The sequence below is a fragment of the Triticum aestivum genome, chromosome 7D, assembly GCF_018294505.1.
Source record: "Triticum aestivum cultivar Chinese Spring chromosome 7D, IWGSC CS RefSeq v2.1, whole genome shotgun sequence".
Lineage (NCBI taxonomy): Eukaryota > Viridiplantae > Streptophyta > Magnoliopsida > Poales > Poaceae > Triticum > Triticum aestivum.
The window spans coordinates 562,433,339-562,453,304 of record NC_057814.1 but is presented as its reverse complement, the minus strand read 5'-3'; the positions used below and the strand labels follow the sequence as shown (position 1 = coordinate 562,453,304).

The window sequence follows — 19,966 nt, the reverse complement described above, 5'->3', positions numbered from 1 at the left end:
CATCCCTTGCATATTATAGTTCATCTCAAAGTTCTAGTAACTTGGTGACAGTGACTAGAGAACTTTGTCAATCACTATCTTATCTGGAAGATTGACTCCCACTTGATTCAAGCGATTGTAGTACTCAGACATTCTGAGCACATGCTCACTGGTTGAGCTATTCTCCTCCATCTTGTAGGCAAAGTACTTGTCAGAGGTCTCATACCTCTCGACTCGGGCATGAGTCTGAAATACCAATTTCAGCTCTTGGAACATCTCATATGCTCCGTGGCGTTCAAAAACATTTTTGAAGTCTCGGTTCTAAGCCATAAAGCATGGTACACTAAACTATCTAGTAGTCGTCATACCGAGCTTTGTCAAACGTTCATAATGTCTGCATCTGCTCCTGCAATAGGTCTGTCACCTAGCGGTCCATCAAGGTAATAATACTTCTGTGCAGCAATGAGGAGAATCCTCAGATCACGGAGCTAGTCCGCATCTTTGCTACTAACATCTTTCAACTTATTTTTCTCTAGGAACATATCAAAAAATAAACGGGGAACTACATCGCGAGCTATTGATCTACAACATAGATATGCAAATACTATCGGGACTAAGTTCATGATAAATTAAAGTTCAATTAATCATATTACTTAAGAACTCCCACTTAGATAGACATCCCTCTAGTCATCTAAATGATCACGTGATCCAAATCAACTAAACCATGTCCGATCATCACGTGAGATGGAGTGGTTTTCAATGGTGAACATCACTATGTTGATCATATCTACTATATGATTCATGCTCGACCTTTCGGTCTCCAGTGTTCGGAGGTCATATCTGCATATGCTAGGCTCGTCAAGTTTAACCCGAGTATTCTGCGTGTGCAAAACTGGCTTGCACCCATTGTATGTGAACGTAGAGCTTATCACACCCGGTCATCACGTGGTGTCTCAGCACGAAGAACTATCGCAACGATGCATACTCAGGGAGAACACTTATACCTTGAAATTTTAGTGAGAGGTCATCTTATAAAGCTACCACCGTACTAAGCAAAATAAGATGCATAAAGGATAAACATCACATGCAATCAATATAAGTGATATGATATGGCCATCATCTTCGTGTGCCTTTGATCTCCATCTCCAAAGCACCGTCATGATCACCATCGTCACCGGCTTGACACCTTGATCTCCATCGAAGCATCGTTGTTGTCTCGCCAACTATTGCTTCTACGACTATCGCTACCGCTTAGTGATAAAGTAAAGCAATTACACGGCGATTGCATTTCATACAATAAAGCGACAACCATAAGGCTCCTGCCAGTTGCCGATAAATTTTACAAAACATGATCATCTCATACAACAATTTATATATCATCACGTCTTGACCATATCACATCACAACATGCCCTGCAAAAACAAGTTAGACGTCCTCTACTTCGTTGTTGCAAGTTTCACGTGGCTACTACGGGCTTAGCAAGAACCGTTCTTACCTACGCATCAAAACCACAACGATTTTTCGTCAAGTGTGCCGTTTTAACCTTCAACAAGGACCGGGTGTAGTCACACTCGATTCAACTAATGTTGGAGAAACAGACACCCACTAGCCACCTGTGTGCGAAGCACGGCGGTAGAACCAGTCTCATGAACGCGGTCATGTAATGTCGGTCTGAGCCGCTTCATCCAACAATACCGCCAAATCAAAGTATGACATGCTGGTAAGCAGTATGACTATTATCGCCCACAACTCTTTGTGTTCTACTCATGCATATAACATCTACGCATAAACCTGGCGCTGATACCACTGTTGGGGAACGTAGTATTTCAAAAAAATTGCCTACGATCACGCAAGATCTATCTAGGAGAAGCATAGCAACGAGCGGGGAGAGTGTGTCTACGTACCCTCGTAGACCGAAAGCGGAAGCGTTTAGTAATGCGGTTGATATAGTCGAACGTCTTGGCGATCCAACCGATCCAAGTACCGAACGCACGGCACCTCCGCGATCTGCACACGTTCAGCTCGGTGACGTCCCTCGAACTCTTGATCTAGTTGAGGCCGAGGGAGAGTTTCGTCAGCACGATAGCGTGGTGACAGTGATGATGAAGTTACCGGTGCAGGGCTTCGCCTAAGCACTACGACGATATGACCGAGGTGTTGAACAGTGGAGGAGGCACCGCACACGGCTAAGAGATTGTCTGTTGTGCCTTTGGGGTGCCCCCAACCCCTGTATATAAAGGAGGGGAGTAGGAGGCCGGCCAACAAGGGGCGCGCCAGGGAGAGGGGAGTCCTAGGACTCCGGTCCTAGTAGGATTCGGCCCCACCCTTTTTTCCTTCTACCGTAGGGGGAAAGGGGGAAGGAGAGGGAGTAGGAGAAGAAAAGGGGGGTGGCGCCCCCTTCCCAAGTCCAATTCGGCCTCCTCCCTTGTGGGGGCGCACCAGCCCCTTGTGGGCTGGTTAGCCTCCCTCCTATGGCCCATAAGGCTCATATCTTTCCCCGGGGGGTTCCGGTAACCTCCCGGTACTCCGGAAAAATGCCCGAATCACTCAGAACCATTCCGATGTCCGAATGCAACCTTCCAATATATGAATCTTTACCTCTCGACCATTTTGAGACTCCTCGTCATGTCCGTGATCTCATCCGGGACTCCGAACAAACTTCGGTACATCAAATCACATAACTCATAATACAAATCGTCATCGAACGTTAAGCGTGCGGACCCTACGGGTTCGAGAACTATGTAGACATGACCGAGACACATCTCTGGTCAATAACCAATAGCAGAACCTGGATGCTCATATTGGCTCCTACATATTCTACGAAGATCTTTATCGGTCAAACCGCATAACAACATATGTTGTTCCCTTTGTCATCGGTATGTTACTTGCCCGAGATTCGATCGTCGGTATCATCATACCTAGTTTAATATCGTTACCGGCAAGTCTCTTTACTCGTTCCGTGATGCATCATCCCGCAACTAACTCATTAGTCACATTGCTTGCAAGGCCTATAGTGATGTGCATTACCGAGAGGGCCCAGAGATACCTCTTCGATACACGGAGTGACAAATCCTAATCTCGATCTATGCCAACTCAAGAAACACCATCGTAGACACCTGTAGAGCATCTTTATAATCACCCAGTTACGTTGTGACGTTTGATAGCACACAAGGTGTTCCTCCGGTATTCGGGAGTTGCATAATCTCATAGTCAGAGGAATATGTATAAGTCATGAAGAAAGCAATAACAATAAACTTAACGATCATAATGCTAAGCTAACGGATGGGTCTTGTCCATCACATCATTCTCTAATGATGTGATCCCGTTCATCAAATGACAACACATGTCCATGGTCAGGAAACTTAACCATCTTTGATTAACAAGCTAGTCAAGTAGAGGCATACTAGGGACACTCTGTTTTGTCTATGTATTCACACATGTACTAAGTTTCTGGTTAATACAATTCTAGCATGAATAATAAACATTTATCATGATATAAGGAAATATAAATAACAACTTTATTATTGCCTCTAGGGTATATTTCCTTCAGATGCCCTCCGTGATGAATCCCCCTCCGGCAGGATGCCGGAAAAGGCCCCAAGATGGGATCTCACGGGAACAGAAGGTTGCGGTGGTGGAAAAGTGTTTTCGTGGATGCTTCTGGTGGTTTGGGAATATATGTGAATATATAGGAGGCAGATCTAGGTCATGGGGTCACCGAGGGACCCACAAGGTAGGGGGGCGCGCCCTACCCCCTAGGCGCGCCCTCCACCCTTGTGGCCGCCTTGTGGCTCTTCTGACTTGCACTCCAAGTCTCCTGGGTGTCTTCTGGTTCAAGAAAAATCATCGTGAAGGTTTTATTCCGTTTGGACTCGGTTTGGTATTCTTTTTCTGCAAAGCTCAAAAACAAGGAAAAAACAGAAACTGACACTGGGCTCTAGGTTAATAGGTTAGTCCCAAAAATAATATAAATAAGCATATTAATGCATATAAAACATCCAAAACAGATAATATAATAGCATGGAACAATAAAAAAATTATAGATACGTTGGAGAAGTATCAGTCTCATACGAGTCATTGCCTATTCGCCTTGGCTCGACGTATGCCCGTACTTCTAGGTATAAATACCATGATTTAATGAGAACATGCCAAGCTATATGCCATGATCTTTGGTCTTCGGTCAGCGTGGAAATGAGATCACAATTTCTTCTTTCTGTTATCCAGATCATGACTTCCTTGGTTGCATGCATATTTTTTTCACATGAGTTTTTCTTACCATAGTCATACATGATTCCACTATTCAAAATATCGACCGATTCAACAATTTATCATCCGATTTATCGCTAACCGGTGGGTGACCGATAAGATTATGCCATATCATCACCATTTATCTTTTGGACTGATTTATCGTTCTGATAAGCGATTTACCGGGAATATACCAATAAACGGGGGCCTATTTCTAGCACTATATAGTCAAGAACTATGTTTATTTGTGTTTTGCGGACCTTGTTATGTAATATGTACAGCTGTCCTGCTTTGTTTATCATTGTACTAGAATTCAAAGGCAAAGAATCAAGGTAACACTTCTGTCCAATATTTTTTTTTTGCTGAGTATAGCATATTTTAGTGCTAAAAACCTGGGATATGTAAAAAAATGGCCGATAATAGTCAACCGATAAAATCGATTAATCGTCTGATTTCTGATTAATCTCTAACCCCCGGCCGACTGGGACGCTAACGATAAGAGATATCCTCAATATTGCATGATTCAAGAACAAAATCATGACCATGAGGCTGGACCGCTTGCGGGAGCCATGTGAATGGTACTTCCATGAGCCAGTGTAATTTCCAACCCAAATATTTTAATTTTCTAGCTAGCTTCACCTCTCCCTTTCTTGTGGTGTAGATTGAGAAAAAGTGGAACATGCCAAGTGTGTATGTGTTTAAAGAATTGGAGGCAAATGTCATGGAAAATTCTTTGGCCCATGTAATATCATTTGTTTTCTATTGCTCATTGTTAAACGTATAACATGTGATGTATTTTATTTTTCTGATTGACCACTCAAAAAAATCATTTAGGTCATACATTTACCAATTCAATCGCAAAACAATACATATATGTGATCAAGAACTCTCATGATTCGGGTTGCATCCGATACTCACTGCCTTGAAATAACCCCATAAAAGTCGTGGCATATTCTAAATAAAATCACCACACAGATACAATATGTGTGTGTGTGTGCCAATATCAAATTCAAATTCAATGCAGAGATAAAATAAATAATTTATTAAGACAAATTCGATGTTGATAGGGAGGTTTGGCCATATTCATATTCCAATTTAATTGGCTACTATTCACCACCACCCCCCCCCCCCCCCCCCCCCCGACATATATCTCTCATCAAACCATGGATCAAATTAGAATTTGAACTCCATAATATTCCTGTAATTATGTGGTGATTGTTTGAAATGAAAAGATGATTTTATTCTCTCAACTATTGGGCGAGTGTAGGATCCATGACAAACATCTTAAATCAATTACATTTGACCCCTCAAATCCCGACATTCTATAAATTTTTCTTACTCAAAGTGGCTTTCACTATTACAAAGGTAGTTTTATCTATGTGGTGCACACATAAAAATTTACTTCAAAAATTATTTCAAATATTGATATTTTATCTTATTTACCAAAATCCTAAACTACCGAAAGGAAAACAAATGATAAGAACTTTAGAATAAATTAAAAATTGGGGATTTAGTGAAAACCACATTTGTGAATTTTGTCAAATTTGTATGCTCTTTTATACTTTCATTATTTCAAGAACATATGGTTGTTTTTTAATATTGAAAGCCATTTTAAAACTTAAAAGTTGTGTGATGTGACTTACACAAAGGTGCCACCTCGGTCAGAAAATTTAAATGGTGAAACCCACTAGAAGAAACTTCCATACAAAGTATTAAAGGATGACGGTAAACTTATCCGGTTTAATAGTTGCAAGACCAAATCAAGAACCAAAAAATATTTATCCCAGGAAAACCTTTGGTTTACCATTTATTTTTTTTAAAGGTCAGGGATTTCAAAAGGTTCTCAAGAGGGCTTGAGGTACCAGCTAGGTGTACGTAATGCCATGATGTGAGAGCAACCAATGTGATATCCATCTATCTATATACATTAGTTCGGTCATATTTATTTCAAAAATATAATGCAACAATAATAATAACATTGATGTCTTCAGTGCCATAAGAAAATCATAATTGTACTTACTCCATTACATAATATAGTGTGATTTGGTTTTCTCAAAAGTAAAGTTTAATGAAGATTGAGCAATGTAGACAATACCGAATATATACCATATGAATATATTTTGTGATCTAATGGTAATGATTTGGTATTGCAGATGTTGACAATTTTCTCTACAAACTTAGGTCGAAGTTAACAAAGTTTGATTTTGCACAAATCTAATTTGCAATAAATTTCAGAACAAATGGAGTTATTATGGCTTGACATTTATTGAAATAATATTTTTTTTACAAAATTATTGTGCTTTCCAGTCCTCTATTTTGAACTTGCATCAAATTCTTATGTTTTAAAATCCTGCATACCAAAGAGGCCTTTAATAAGTTTGCTTTCTTATGATATTTAATTTAGCATTGACAATAGAATATGAAAAACATTACTTTTCAACAATTTCATAACAATAAAGGTGGCGCCCGCACATTTGCAAGGGCAACTGTGCTAGTTATGCAGGAAAAGAACAAGTTACCTTCAAAAATAAACAATAGGGATGTGTCCCACAACACATCAATATTGCACAAGATAGTACAATTTACCTACGAAAAAACAATAGTCAATAAGGGTGTGTCCCACAGCACATCAACATTAAACAGGAAAAAAACATACATCGGTGAGGACATAATATCCACGACTTACAATGTTATAAAAATAATTTAATGCAATGCAAATTTAAATAATCTAAATACAAAAGTGTACTGATCAACTCAACGGACAAGCAAACCGCACTCGTGGGAACACAACTTAGAATTGTGCTTGGATCCAATCCACCGTGCCCTTCTCCACCTGGAAGGCCTTGGTAGTAACACCAGCCGGAATGGAAGGCTCCGCTCCAAACACCGCGTTGGCTACCGTGATCACTCCAGGGTTCTGGCTGCTCAACGCTGCAAGAACCACTGCATGGGTCGTGCCATTATTGTACTGGTAATGGACGAGGCCCTTCGGGAACACAAACACATCTCCCTTGTTGAGAACCTTCTCAAAGTGTTTGTTATCGGGGTTTGACGTCACGAACCCGACGTGTAGACAGCCCTCTAGCACGGTCAGAATCTCAGTGGAACGCGGATGGGTGTGGGGAGGGTTGAGGCCAAACGGCGCGTAGTCGATGCGAACAAGGGAGACACCCATGGTGTTCAGTCCGCCGATCTGTGCGACATTGACGGCGGTCACCGCGGAGCCCTGCTTGTTCGTCGTGTTGCCGGTCACGTGGAGGCCAGAGAAGTAGAAGTCCTCGGCCGTGACTTCTTTCGCGTCCTTGCAAGCCAGTCCGTTGACACGCACTGTGTAGGTGGAAACATTCGTGTTAGATAGACTGAGATAGGCGATTGCTTAGCTACAATTCTATGGAGTATATCAGCAGAGGGCATGTACCTGGAGACATTTTGTCAGCGACGCAGAAGTCCTGGAGAAGGCTGGGGTCGGAGGCGGTGGCGCCATGCGAGCATGCCAGGGCCAGGAGAGCTCCTGCAAGGAGCAACACTCGAATGGCCATGTCTCTTCGCTTTCTCCTCGGTAGAGTAAATTAGCTAGCAGTCGAGCTTTGGAATTGGTTGTTTTGCTGCTTGGATTGTGCGATGTTTAGGAGTGAAGAAGGCTAGTATTTATAGGGAGATCTTGCCATACATTTATTTATGTATAGATTATTACATGGTTGGGCAGGAACAAGTCTTTGTGATGTGGGCAGCCTGCAGAGCGCGCGTATATATCTGGACAGCCTGCTAACGCATATGTATGTACAATATGCATGGGACGGCAGGATCAAATTAATACTCCTACTAGCATGCATGATTACCTATTTACATCACATCAGTCAATGGTTGAACAAGTCGACTGTACATATCCACATCGATCGACCAAGAATCCAAGAGAGCTTCCGATCCCTCCACATGGATCTCACCAGTACAGCAGGCCCGCGCTTAACGTCGTAGCAAATGCCCATGCCTTGCTACGGGAGGAAAAAAAATCCTGATATTGCCACACCCTCGTGGTGCAAGACTTGAGAATCAGGCTATGGAGATATGGTAGAGATAAAAAGAACTTTGGGACATATACAAGAATACGATAACGACTTCTAAAAGGCCATTCGGAAGCTAAAAATGTTACGGCGTTATCACGGTCTAATTTCCTAAAAGCATTCACCTTATAGTCATTTTTGGTGTAAGGTTGCATCTACCATTATGACCCAGTAAAAGAGAGTGCACACACACGATACACGTGAAGACCTTGAGTTGAATTCGTACCCGACCAGCAAAGACCACACAAATATTGTCCATGTACTACTTATATCCACTGGTGGAGCTTAGTGTAGTGTTGGGAATCTGGCGTAGCTCCGCCACTGCTTATATCCTAATCAACTTTCAGGCGGTAGGACATCACGTAGATCAATTATCTCAGAAGAACTTCTCAATCAGCTACCTTGCGCATGCGTAATTGGCCATAATAACCAGGCGACGGTTGCATGCAAAGCTAGCTCTCGCTTCTATAGGTCCGACTTGTTGCTTCCCCCATCAAGCAATCTCAACATCTCACAACTCGCTTCTGTGTGCCTCCTCCTCTCCTCCATGCATCACTCTCCGCATCAGGTCACACCTGTGCTATTTAATTACCGTCTTGCACTCTCATGGTTGCCACTCAATTCAGCTGACACTCAATCCCTCATTTCATTGTCCCACCCATTTAGATATTCTATCCAGCTCACAATCCTCCCCTTCAATTATCCCACCCGTTTAAATATCATATCTAGCCCACACAATCTCAGTCTCGCCCCAAACATGAGGATGCTGCTCTCCTCTATTCTCACTGCGTGTTTGCGGATTCCCAGGGTGTTTGTATATTAACCCGTGGCAACCACTTTAAAATAGCGAGGTGAGAGTATTTAATGTGAAAAATGCTATCTGAGTTGCTCGGTGCAGCCGATGGGAGAGGTTCTGAGTTTGATTCCCATAGGGTCAATTTTATTTCTGCGGCTCTCAAAAGCCCATTTGCGTGACTGGCAGCCCATAAGTGTAGTCCCTGCAGCGCAAAGCAACATGGCCAAGTGCGGGATGGCTATTTATGAAACTTCAGCATGCTTGCGGCGACCTACGAAATGTACGAAGAATCGTGGCCACGGTGATGTACGATTTTTTTGAGTCCTTTATTACATGCAAATAAAATGGCTTCATTGTGCTTATCTGAGGCAGCAAAGTGATGGGCTGGTTAGGTCAAAGACACGCAACCCATACTATTGTCGGTTCATGCTAATACAGTTTAGTACCGCCTCGAAAGAAAATATCATTCGTGGACCCAAAAAATTAATTATCCATAGAAAAAATCAAAAATATTAATATGAGTGAACAGATCGAAAAATCGGAGAAGTGCACCTTACTTTATTAGTAGGAATAGATATATAGATATGATATAAATAGGCAGGAGCTATGCCAAATTCATTAAGAGGGAAAACAAAAATACATAATGGCCCGATGTATCAGGGGAACTAGGTCAAAACTACATAGAGAAAAAACAACGACAAAAGAAACAACAATGCCCACATTAGCCAACACCAACGAACATCACACCACAACCGAGCTCCGCATTCGTCGCAAAAAATGAAGCCCACATAGGAAAGCAGAGCCCGGACGTGACCCGTCCAGACCTAGATTGGTGTCGTCACCGTAACCGCGCCACTGCACCCACTGTGCACCTCTGTGTCGAACCACTTGACGGAGCACTGACAGCCCCATCGCAAGCCCTAATATAACATTACTCCAAATAAGTAACAGTTTTAAAAATGTAAACTTTTATTTCATTGGAAAAATATGCCACAAATAAAAAACATTAACTCAACATTCCTTATATAGTGTCACACACAAGTGAGATGGTGACTTAATCTACAAACAACAAATTTAATCACCAGACCAAGGAAATCATAGTATTTTATTCCAATTATTAAAAATGCCACGATCAATATCACATATCCTATAGAAAAATTGCCGAGTTAGTATACAAAATGGATAATTAATCTACTAGACCTAGAACATATTTTCAATATTATATTTAAAAGACTGAATTTCTTACAACATGTTATTCTTTACATTCTTCGGTCCTTACTCAGCATACCGATTGAATATGAATTGTGGTCTCATATGAGCCGTTGCCTATTAGCCTTGGCTCGATGTATGACCAAACTTCTAGGTATGAATACCATGATTTAATGTGCACATGCCAAGCAACATGCCACTATCCTTTTGCCGCAGTCGGTCATGGCTTCAGTTTCGGTCCTAGTGGCTGTTGTATGCTTCAGAGAGAGGAACTGTGGAAATGAGATCACAAATTCCTCTTTCTGTGATTCATATAATGATTTCCTTGGTCGCATGCATGAAATGCATAGATTTTTCATATGAGTTTTCCTACCATAGTAACACATGATTCAAGAATAAAGTACTCACACGTGAGGCTGGACCGCTAGCGGGAGTCAAACTTCTGTGCACCACTGCAACTTCCATCCCCAAAATTTTATATCTTTCTAGGTAGCTTCGCCTCTTCCTTTCTTGTGGTGCCACTTGAGAAAAAGTGGAAAATGCAATGTGTATATGTGTTTAGAAGAATTGGAGGCTCATGTCACGGAAAAATTATTTGCTCTGTGAAATATCATGTATGTTCTATGGCTTATTTTTTAAATGTATAACAGGTGAAGTATTTTATTTTTCTGATTAACCACTCCAAAAATCATATATGTCATACACTTACCAATTTAATCGCAAAACAATACATATATGTGACCGAGAACTCTCCTGATTCGGGTTGCATCTAGGTCTCACTGCCTTGAAATACCCCCATAAAAGTTGTGGCATAGTCTAAATAAAATCATCATATAGAAATGTGTGCGTGTACCAATATCAAATTCGAATTCATTACAGAGATAAAGTAAATAGTTAGATAAGACAAATTGAATGTTGATAGGGATGATTGGCCATATTCAGAACCTAGTAAATAGCTATTATTCACCCACATATATCGTTCATTAAACCATGGATCAAATTCGAATTTGAACTATACCCAGGTATTCCTATATTTATGTGGTGATTGTTCTAAAAGAAATGATAATTTTATTCTCTCAACTATTGGGCGAGTGCAGGCTCCATGATGAACATCTTAAATAAGATAAATTTGACCCATCAACTCATGACCTTTTGTGAACTCTGTTCCTCAAAGTGGCTTTAATTGGTACAAAGGTAGTTTTATCTTATGTGGTGTGTGCACATAAAAGTTTCCTTCAATATTGATATTTAATCTTATTTAACAAAATACTGAACTACCAAAAGGTAAAGCAAATGGTATGAAACTTACAATAAATTAAAAATTGGAGATTTAGTGGAAGCCACATTTGAGAATTTTATCAAATTTGTATGTTCTTTTATAATTTTCATGATTTCAAGAACATATAGTTTCTTTTTAATATTGATAATCATTTTAAAACTTAACATTTGTGTGATGCGGCTAACACAAAGGTGCTACATCGGTCAAAAAATTTAAATAGTGAAACCCACTTGAGGAAACAAACATACATAGTATTAAGAGTTGGTGGATACAATTATCCACTTTAATAGTTCGATGACCAAATCGAGAACCAAAAAATATTTATATTAACAAAACCTTTGGTTTAGCATTTATGTTTTAAAAAGATCAGGGATTTCAAAAGGTTCTCTAGAGGGTTTGATGTACAAACTAGGTGCACGAAAAGACATGATGTGAGAGCGGAAAATGTGATATCCATCTCTCTATATACATTAGTTTGGTTATATTGATTTCAAAAATATAATGCACAATAAAAATTGTATTGAGGTATTTAGTGGCATAAGAAAATCATAATTGTACTTACTCCGTTCCATAATATAGTGTGATTTGGTTTTCTCAAAAGTCAAGTTTCATAAAGTTTGACCAATATATACAATACCAAATATATACCATATGAAATATATTTCATGATCTAATGGTAATGGTTTGGTATTGTAGATGTTGACAGTTTTTTGTACGAACTTATGTCAAAGTTTACAAAGTTAGATTTTGCAAAAATCTCATATGCAATATATTTCGGAACAAATGTAGTACTTATTATTATGGCTGACATTTATAGAACCAATAAAAAGTTTACAAAATTATTGTGCTTTCCAGTCCTCAATGTTAACTTGCATCAAATTCTTATGTTTCAAAATCCTACATACCGAAGAGGCCTTCAATAAGTTTCTTTCTTATGATATTCAATTTAGCATTGTCACTAGAATATCAAAATCATTATTTTTCCAACAATTTCAAAAGAATAAAGCCGTTGCCCTCGCATTTGCGAGGGCCACTGTGCTAGTTATGCAGGAAAAGAACGATTTATATTTGAAATAAACAATAGGGGCGTGTCCCACAACACATCAATATTACACACGAAAGCATACAATTACCTATAAAAAATTTAGTTATAATTGGGTTGTGTCCCACAACACATCAACATTAAACAGGAAAAAAAAACATACATCCATGAGGACACACTATCCTCGACTTACAATGTTATAAAAAGAATGTAATGCAATGCAAATTTGAATAATCTAAACATCAAATAGTACTGATTGATTCTTACAAACAAAGCAATGCATTCGTGGGAACACAACTTAGAACTGTGTTTGGATCCAATCCACCGTGCTCTTCTCCACCTGGAAGGCCTTGGTAGTAATACCAGCCGGGATGGAAGGCTCGGCTCCAAACACCGCGTTGGCTATTGTGATCACTCCAGGGTTTTGGCTGCTCAGCGCCGCAATAGCTACTGCACCGGTAGTCCTGTTATTGTACTGGTAATGGATGAGGCCCTTAGGAAACACAAACACATCTCCTTTGTTGAGAACCTTCTCAAAGTGTTTGTTCTCAGGATTCGACGTCACAAACCCGACGTGCAAGCAGCCCTCCAACACGGTCAGAATCTCAGTGGAACGTGGGTGAGTATGGGGAGGATTGAGGCCGAATGGGGCGTAGTCTATGCGGACTAGGGAGACGCCCATGGTGTTCAGCCCGCCGATCTGTGCGACGTTGACGGCAGTCACTGCGGAGCCCTGCTTGTTGGTCGTGTTGCCTGCCACGTGGAGGCCGGAGAAGTAGAAGTCCTCGGCGACGACCTCTTTCGCGGCCTTGCAAGCCAGTCCGTTGACACGCACTGCGTGGGTAGATGCATTCGTATAAGATAACCGAGATGGGTGGTTGCTCAGGTACGATTCCATGGAGTTTGTATAGCAGTATGCATGTTGTACCTGAAGACATCTTGTCGGCAACGCAGAAGTCCTGGAGAAGGCTGGGGTCGGAGGCGGTGGCGCCATGCGAGCATGCAAGGACCAGGAGAGCTCCTGCAAGGAGCAACACTCGAATGGCCATGTCTCTTTGTTTTCTCCTCACTAGAGTAAATTAGCAAGCAGTCGAGCTTTGGAATCGGTTGCTATGCTGCTTGTATTGTGATCTCTAAGCAATGAAGGAGGCTATATATAGGGAGATCTTGCCGTACATGTATGTATGTTTAGATACACATGGTTGGGTGTAGGAACAAGTCTTTGTGATGTGGGCAGCCTGCAGAGCGCGTGTTTATATCTGGACAGCCTGCTACGCATGTGTGTATGTATAATATGCATGGGACGGCAGGATCAAATTAATATATCGCATATATGATTACATCACATCAATCTATGCTTGAACAAGTCACCTGTACATATCTACATCGATTGACCAAGAATCCAAGAGAACATGCCATCGCTCTACGGCAAAGTCCTTTATAAAGGGAAAGGTATGTGATTGCATCTAGTTTTTAGTAAAAACAAATTGAAATACATTGCCGAACTTGTTTTCAAACTCCACACGGATTTGTTTGATCTATATTTGCTATTGTTGCATGTTCCCTGTGAATGGACATAGTATTAATTTTCGAAATGAAATGTGAAATCAAAACATTACTCATTGTGAATGTGAAATTGATATGGTGTTCATCCCATCCCTAAAAAAGGATCCTGCTGTGAACACCGCCGACAACAACTAGCGGGGTTCGTTGGCACTGGCTGCCTAAAACGACGCCGGGCTCGTCAGTGGCGTCCACTACAATGACAATGAGGCTATGGCTATGTCATGGACATCCCATACACGCATGGACGGCGGCGACCCGGTGGGTGCAGGCTTTCCTGGTCCATCGGGATTTAATGCGGGTTCTAGTAAACCTTAACATTGGCGGGCGCAAAGGCCATTAATCCCGGCTGTGCAACCGGGCGCAAAGGCCTCTTACGAACCGCGACTAAAGGCCCGTCCACGTGGGCGCCAGGAGTCCGTCGGGGCGGAAGACCTTTAGTCCCGGTTCTCGTGGCTAACCGGGACTAAAGGCCTCCTCCGCAGGTTTAGGGTTTTAGCCCCCCTAAACCTGGTTTTTTGCGAATTTTTTTAATTTTTTTTTTATTTTCAAATTTCTGAATTATTTTAACCTCTAATCTCTAATCACCACCCCTAATCACTGCTCAATTTATCCTCTAATCTCTAATCACCCCTCATCATTCCAAATCATCTAACTTCCCGGACGGTCACCCATCCTCTCACTACTCCAGCCTGAGCACGCTTAACTTCCGGGTTCTATTCTCCCTCGTTTCCAAGTCTGCACTTGTTGTTTTCCTGACAATAGTAGGATGTCAATTCTATTAACCCTCAGGAATTTAGCTTGAGCATGAAGTGACACATTTCACTGTTTGAGTTTGAAACTATTGTTTTAAAAAACTATAATTATTTAGTAACACTAATATTTCTGGAATGATTAGTTTGACCATTGTTTGACCACTGTTTGACCACAGTTTGACCAGATTTGACCAAAATTTAAAAAAACCTGAAATAATTATTTAGTAACACTAATATCCTAGAATAATTAGTTTGACCATTGTTTGACCACAGTTTGACCACAATTTGAAATTTTTTGAATTTTTTTGCCTCTCCAGATCTTAAAAGCCCTGTATCTTTTTTTCTGTTAGGTTTTTGAGGATTTTGAAAATGTTTAACGGGGTTCCCCCGGTTAAATTCGGATGTAACTTTTTGAGTAGATGATTTTTCATATAAAAAACTTTTTCATCCGAGTTCGTATGCAAAAGTTATGCCCATTTTAAGAAATTCCAGAGAGATTTTGCAAATAAAGTCGAAATTCATGTTTGTTAATTTTCCCAACAACTAGACCACATATCACATGAGAAACTTATTTTATTTTATTTTTTTGACATTTCCATCATTTTCTTTTGGTTTTTCTAAAACTGAAAAGGCGGTCGGGGGGGTGGTGGTGGTGGTAGAGTTTGATGGGCCTTTTAGTACCGGTTGGTCTGGCCAACCGCGACTAAAGGACTAACCTTTAGTCCCGGTTGGTCTGGCCAACCGCGACTAAAGGCCTTCGGGCCAGCCTGAGGACCTTTAGTCCCGGTTGGCCAGGCCAACCGGGACTAAAGCCCCTCCCGTCCGCCAGCTGTCGACCGAGCGCGCTGGGCCCAGATAGTTGGTCGCGGGTCTCCTCCCGAACCGCGACTAAAGACCCCTTTGGTCGCGGTTCGATTATTTTGGGGACTAATGGGGGCGTATGGAAGCCTCTTTTTCTACTAGTGACCATTAGTAACCAAAATACCAATGGCGGGCCCAAAATATCATCTGCCATTGGTATTTAGAATACCAGTGCTGGGCGGTACTCCATGCCCACCACTATTAACCTAAATACCAGTGGCGGGCACAGCGCCTGTCACTGGTAGCTATTTTGTGCCGCTAGTACTACTAAGCAGTTCTATAGTAGCATGAGCAACTTTAGTTACAACTTGTCCATCGTCAACTTGTTATCAGGTTGTAATGATATATGTGCATGCAAAGGCTGATTAATGTTGCTTAGCTAGTGTTCAGTGAATGAGCACAAACTCCGTGTTATATACATCTCCACGAGAATCTAAATAAGGCACGCAAGGGAGAGACCATGAAGAACAATCTTTTGAAAAAAATATCGACTTCAGTATCTACTTGGTAGAAGAACATGGAGAAGATGAAGATTGGCTGCCAAAAGCTCATGCTTGGTTAGAGGAGATGGCTCCAAACACTTGGATTAGAGCATTCGCCCGTGAGCTTCTCCTAAACAATGATTCTGAAGTTTTTAAATGGTAGCGACTCTCAAGATTATTTCTTATGATTATTCTTCAACTTTTGCATTTTGGTATATTGATAATGCATTATCCTATAATTAAATAGGCGGTCTTATTTGTTAGCACAAATAAGGTTGCTACATCATCATCCGTCTTCTTCTTATTTCTTATTTTTAGATGCATGTACAAGGGGCTTATCGGATGGATGTTTGTGGGCTCCTTCGTGCCAACACATCTTCTATATTAAAAGTACTAGGCTTGCTAACCAGGAAAAAGAAAAATAGGCTAGAAAATCCCACAAAAATTAGAGATATCCGACCATTAATTTGGTAGGCCAATAAAGTATATAACCATTAGATTTATGTAACTACACTACTGGACCCCAAACTCACAATTAGATAGGAAATGTACTCTACATGTAGTATGACTCAATTAGCTAAAAGGAAAAAAATCCCTGTAAATAAAAATAATAGAAGAAAAAACTACGACTGAGCCGATTGATCTTGTCGTATGCACCTTACATCAATCTATGTGTCCCTTAAAAACAAAAGAAAAAACTACTAGGTCTCACGTCCCTTCCAAAGAAAACTAAAAAAAACTACTACATCTCACGTATCTCTCTTTTAGTTGCATCTCATGTATCTGAACTACAATGATTAATTAGGAAAGACACACTTGACCCTAAAGAAAGAACGCTATTAGCTAAATTGAGTACTACTTATCCGGAATATAATAATTGAGTACTACTTCTCATGTAGACTAAAAACAATTTGTGCTCGACAAGAACTCTGATTGGTCTAGCATGATGTCCGCATCTGCTCACAAGTCCATCAATGGCGTTTAGCATCATCATCAACATAAATAAAAGAAATTAATGCTTATTGTTACATATACATGTGATTATATGAAACCTTTTTTAGGAATATTATACACAGATGACTAATCAGGACACAATAAAATTAGAACTTTAAGTCAGCGTCCTAATATAACATTACTCCAAATAAGTAACTATTTTTAAAAAATGTAGCCTTTTATTTCATTGGAAAAAGATGCCACAATTAAAACCCTTAATTCAACATTCCTTATATAGCATCACACACAAGTTAATTGGCGACTTAATCTACAAATAACAAATGTAATCACCAGACCAGGGAAATCATAGTATTTTATTCCAATTAAAATGCCATGATCAAAACTTAAACTCAAGGTCCTAATATCACATATCCTATAGAAAGATTGCCGAGTTAGTATACAAACGGGATAATTAATCTACTAGACCTAGAATATGTTTTAATATTGTATTTAAAAGGTTGAATTTATTACAAAATGTTATTTTTTACATTCATCGCTCCTGACTGAACATACCAATCTAATATGAATTGTGTACTCATATGAGCCATTGCCTATTCGCTTTGGCTCGATGTTTCTCCATAATTCTAGGTATGAATACCACGATCTAATGTGCACAAGCCAAGCTACATGCCATGATCTTTGTCCTCGTCGGCAATGGCTTCACTTCTGGTCCTGGTGGGTGCTATGTGCTTCAGAGCGATGAACCGTGGAAATGAGAGATCACAATTTCCTCTTTCTGTGATTCAGATCATCACTTCCTTGGTTGCATGCATAGATTTTTCACATGAGTTTTTCCTACCATAGTCATACATGATTCAAGAAAAAGTATTGACATGTGAGGCTGAACTGCTAGCTGGAGCCATGTGAATGGTACTTCCATAGTTCCATGCGCCACTACAACTTCCAAACCAAATATTTTAATTTTCTAGCTAGCTTCGTCTCTCCATTTCTTGTGGTGCTGCTTGAGAACAAGTGGAACATGCCAGGTGTATATGTGTTCAGAAGAATTGGAGGCTCATGTCATGGAAAATTCTTTGGTCTACGTAATATCATGTGTGTTCTATGGCTCATTGTTAAATGCATAACATGTGAAGTATTTTATTTGTCTGATTGACTACTCAAAATATATGTCATGCATTTACCAATTTAATCGCAAAACAATACATATATGTGATCGAGAACCCTCCTGATTCGGGTTGCATCCAGTACTCACTGCCTTGAAATACCCCCATAAAAGTTGTGGCACATTCTAAATAAAATTCAATGCAGAGATTAAAAAAAAATTGAATGTTGAAAGGGATGTTTGGCCATATTCATAGCCCAATTAAATTAGCTACTATTCACCCACATATCTCTCTTATTGGACCATGGATCAAATTAGAATTTGAACTACCCAAATATTCCTATATTTATGTGGTGATTGTTCTAAAAGAAATGATAATTTTATTCTCTCAACTATTGGGCGAGTGTAGGCTCCATGACGAACATCTTAAAGCACATATATCTAACCTCCCCAACTCCTGACATTTGTAAAATTTGTTCCTCAAAGTGGATCTAACTATTACAAAGGTAGTTTTATCTTATGTGGTGCGCACATAAAAGTCTCCTTAAAAAATATTTCAAAATTTTCAAAAATATATATTTCAAATACTGATATTTTTTATCTTATTTACCAAAATCCTTACTAATAGGTAAAGCAAACGATAAGAAATTCAGAATAAATTAAAAATTGGAGATTTAATGAAAACCACATCTGAGAATTTTGTAAAATTTGTATTTCTTTTATATTTTTCATGATTTCAAGAACATGTAGTTGTTTTTTAATATTGAAAAACATTTTAAAAAATAAAAGTTGTGTGATGTGGCTTACACAATGGTGCCGTTGGTAAAAAAAAAATTAAACACTGAAACCCACTAGAGGAAACAATCATACAGAGTATTAAGAGTTGATGGATAAAATTATATGGTTTAATAGTTGGAAGACCAAATCGAGAACCCAAAATATTATCCTAAGAAAACCTTTGCTTCACCATTTATTTTCTAAAATATCAGGGATTTCAAAAGGTTCTCTAGCGGTCCGATGTACTAGCTAGGCACACGTGATGACATGATGTGAGAGCAGACAATGTAATATCCATCTTTCTATACACATTAGTTCGGTCATATTTATTTCAAAAAATATAATGGACAATAAAAATTATATTGAGGTATTTAGTGGCATAAAAAATCTATAATGTGATTTGATTTTCTCAAAAAGTCAAGTTTCATAAAGTTTGACCAATATATACAATACCCAATATATACCATATGAAATATATTTCATGATCTAATGGTAATGATTCGGTTTCTAGATGTTGACAATTTTTTCTACAAACTTAGGTCAAAGTTTACAAAGCTAGATTTTAAAAAATCTACTATGCAATATATTTCAGAACAAATGGAGCACTATTATTATTATGGCTTGACATTTATTGAACCCAAGAAAAGTTTACAAAATTATTGTGCTTCTAGTCCTCTATTTGAACTTGCATGGTTTTAAAACCCTGCATACCAAAGAGGCCTTTAATAATTTTGCTTTCTAATGATATTAAATAAGCATTGGCAATAGAATATCAAAAACATTATTTTTCAACAATTTCATAACAATAAAAAATGTGCCACTGTGCTAGTTACACAGGAAAAGAACAATTTACTTTTGAAA

The 19,966-nt window shown here is 39.6% G+C and overlaps 2 protein-coding genes across 2 annotated transcripts; both read right to left on the bottom strand.

The window, feature by feature from the left end:
• Nucleotides 1-7,015: 7,015 nt before the first annotated feature.
• On the bottom strand, nt 7,016-7,763 carry LOC123164837 (putative germin-like protein 2-2). The gene is made up of 2 exons (XM_044582431.1): nt 7,643-7,763; nt 7,016-7,551 (listed from the first exon to the last, which is right to left on the bottom strand). The coding sequence occupies exons 1-2, from the start codon at nt 7,761-7,763 to the stop codon at nt 7,016-7,018; spliced, it is 657 nt and encodes a 218-aa protein (XP_044438366.1).
• Nucleotides 7,764-12,909: 5,146 nt separating this feature from the next.
• On the bottom strand, nt 12,910-13,660 carry LOC123164831 (putative germin-like protein 2-2). Its single transcript, XM_044582425.1, has 2 exons — nt 13,540-13,660; nt 12,910-13,445 (listed from the first exon to the last, which is right to left on the bottom strand). Exons 1-2 carry the CDS (start codon nt 13,658-13,660, stop codon nt 12,910-12,912), a joined length of 657 nt encoding a protein of 218 aa, XP_044438360.1.
• Between the last annotated feature and the right edge of the window lie 6,306 nt (nt 13,661-19,966).

Coding starts and splice junctions, on each gene's coding strand:
- LOC123164837 (XM_044582431.1), bottom strand. CDS start 7,763: ATGGCCATTCGAGTGTTGCTCCTTGCAGGAGCTCTCCTGGCCCTGGCA. Junction 7,552..7,642: donor CGCTGACAAAATGTCTCCAG/GTACATGCCCTC, acceptor CCACCTACACAG/TGCGTGTCAACGGACTGGCT.
- LOC123164831 (XM_044582425.1), bottom strand. CDS start 13,660: ATGGCCATTCGAGTGTTGCTCCTTGCAGGAGCTCTCCTGGTCCTTGCA. Junction 13,446..13,539: donor TGCCGACAAGATGTCTTCAG/GTACAACATGCA, acceptor CTACCCACGCAG/TGCGTGTCAACGGACTGGCT.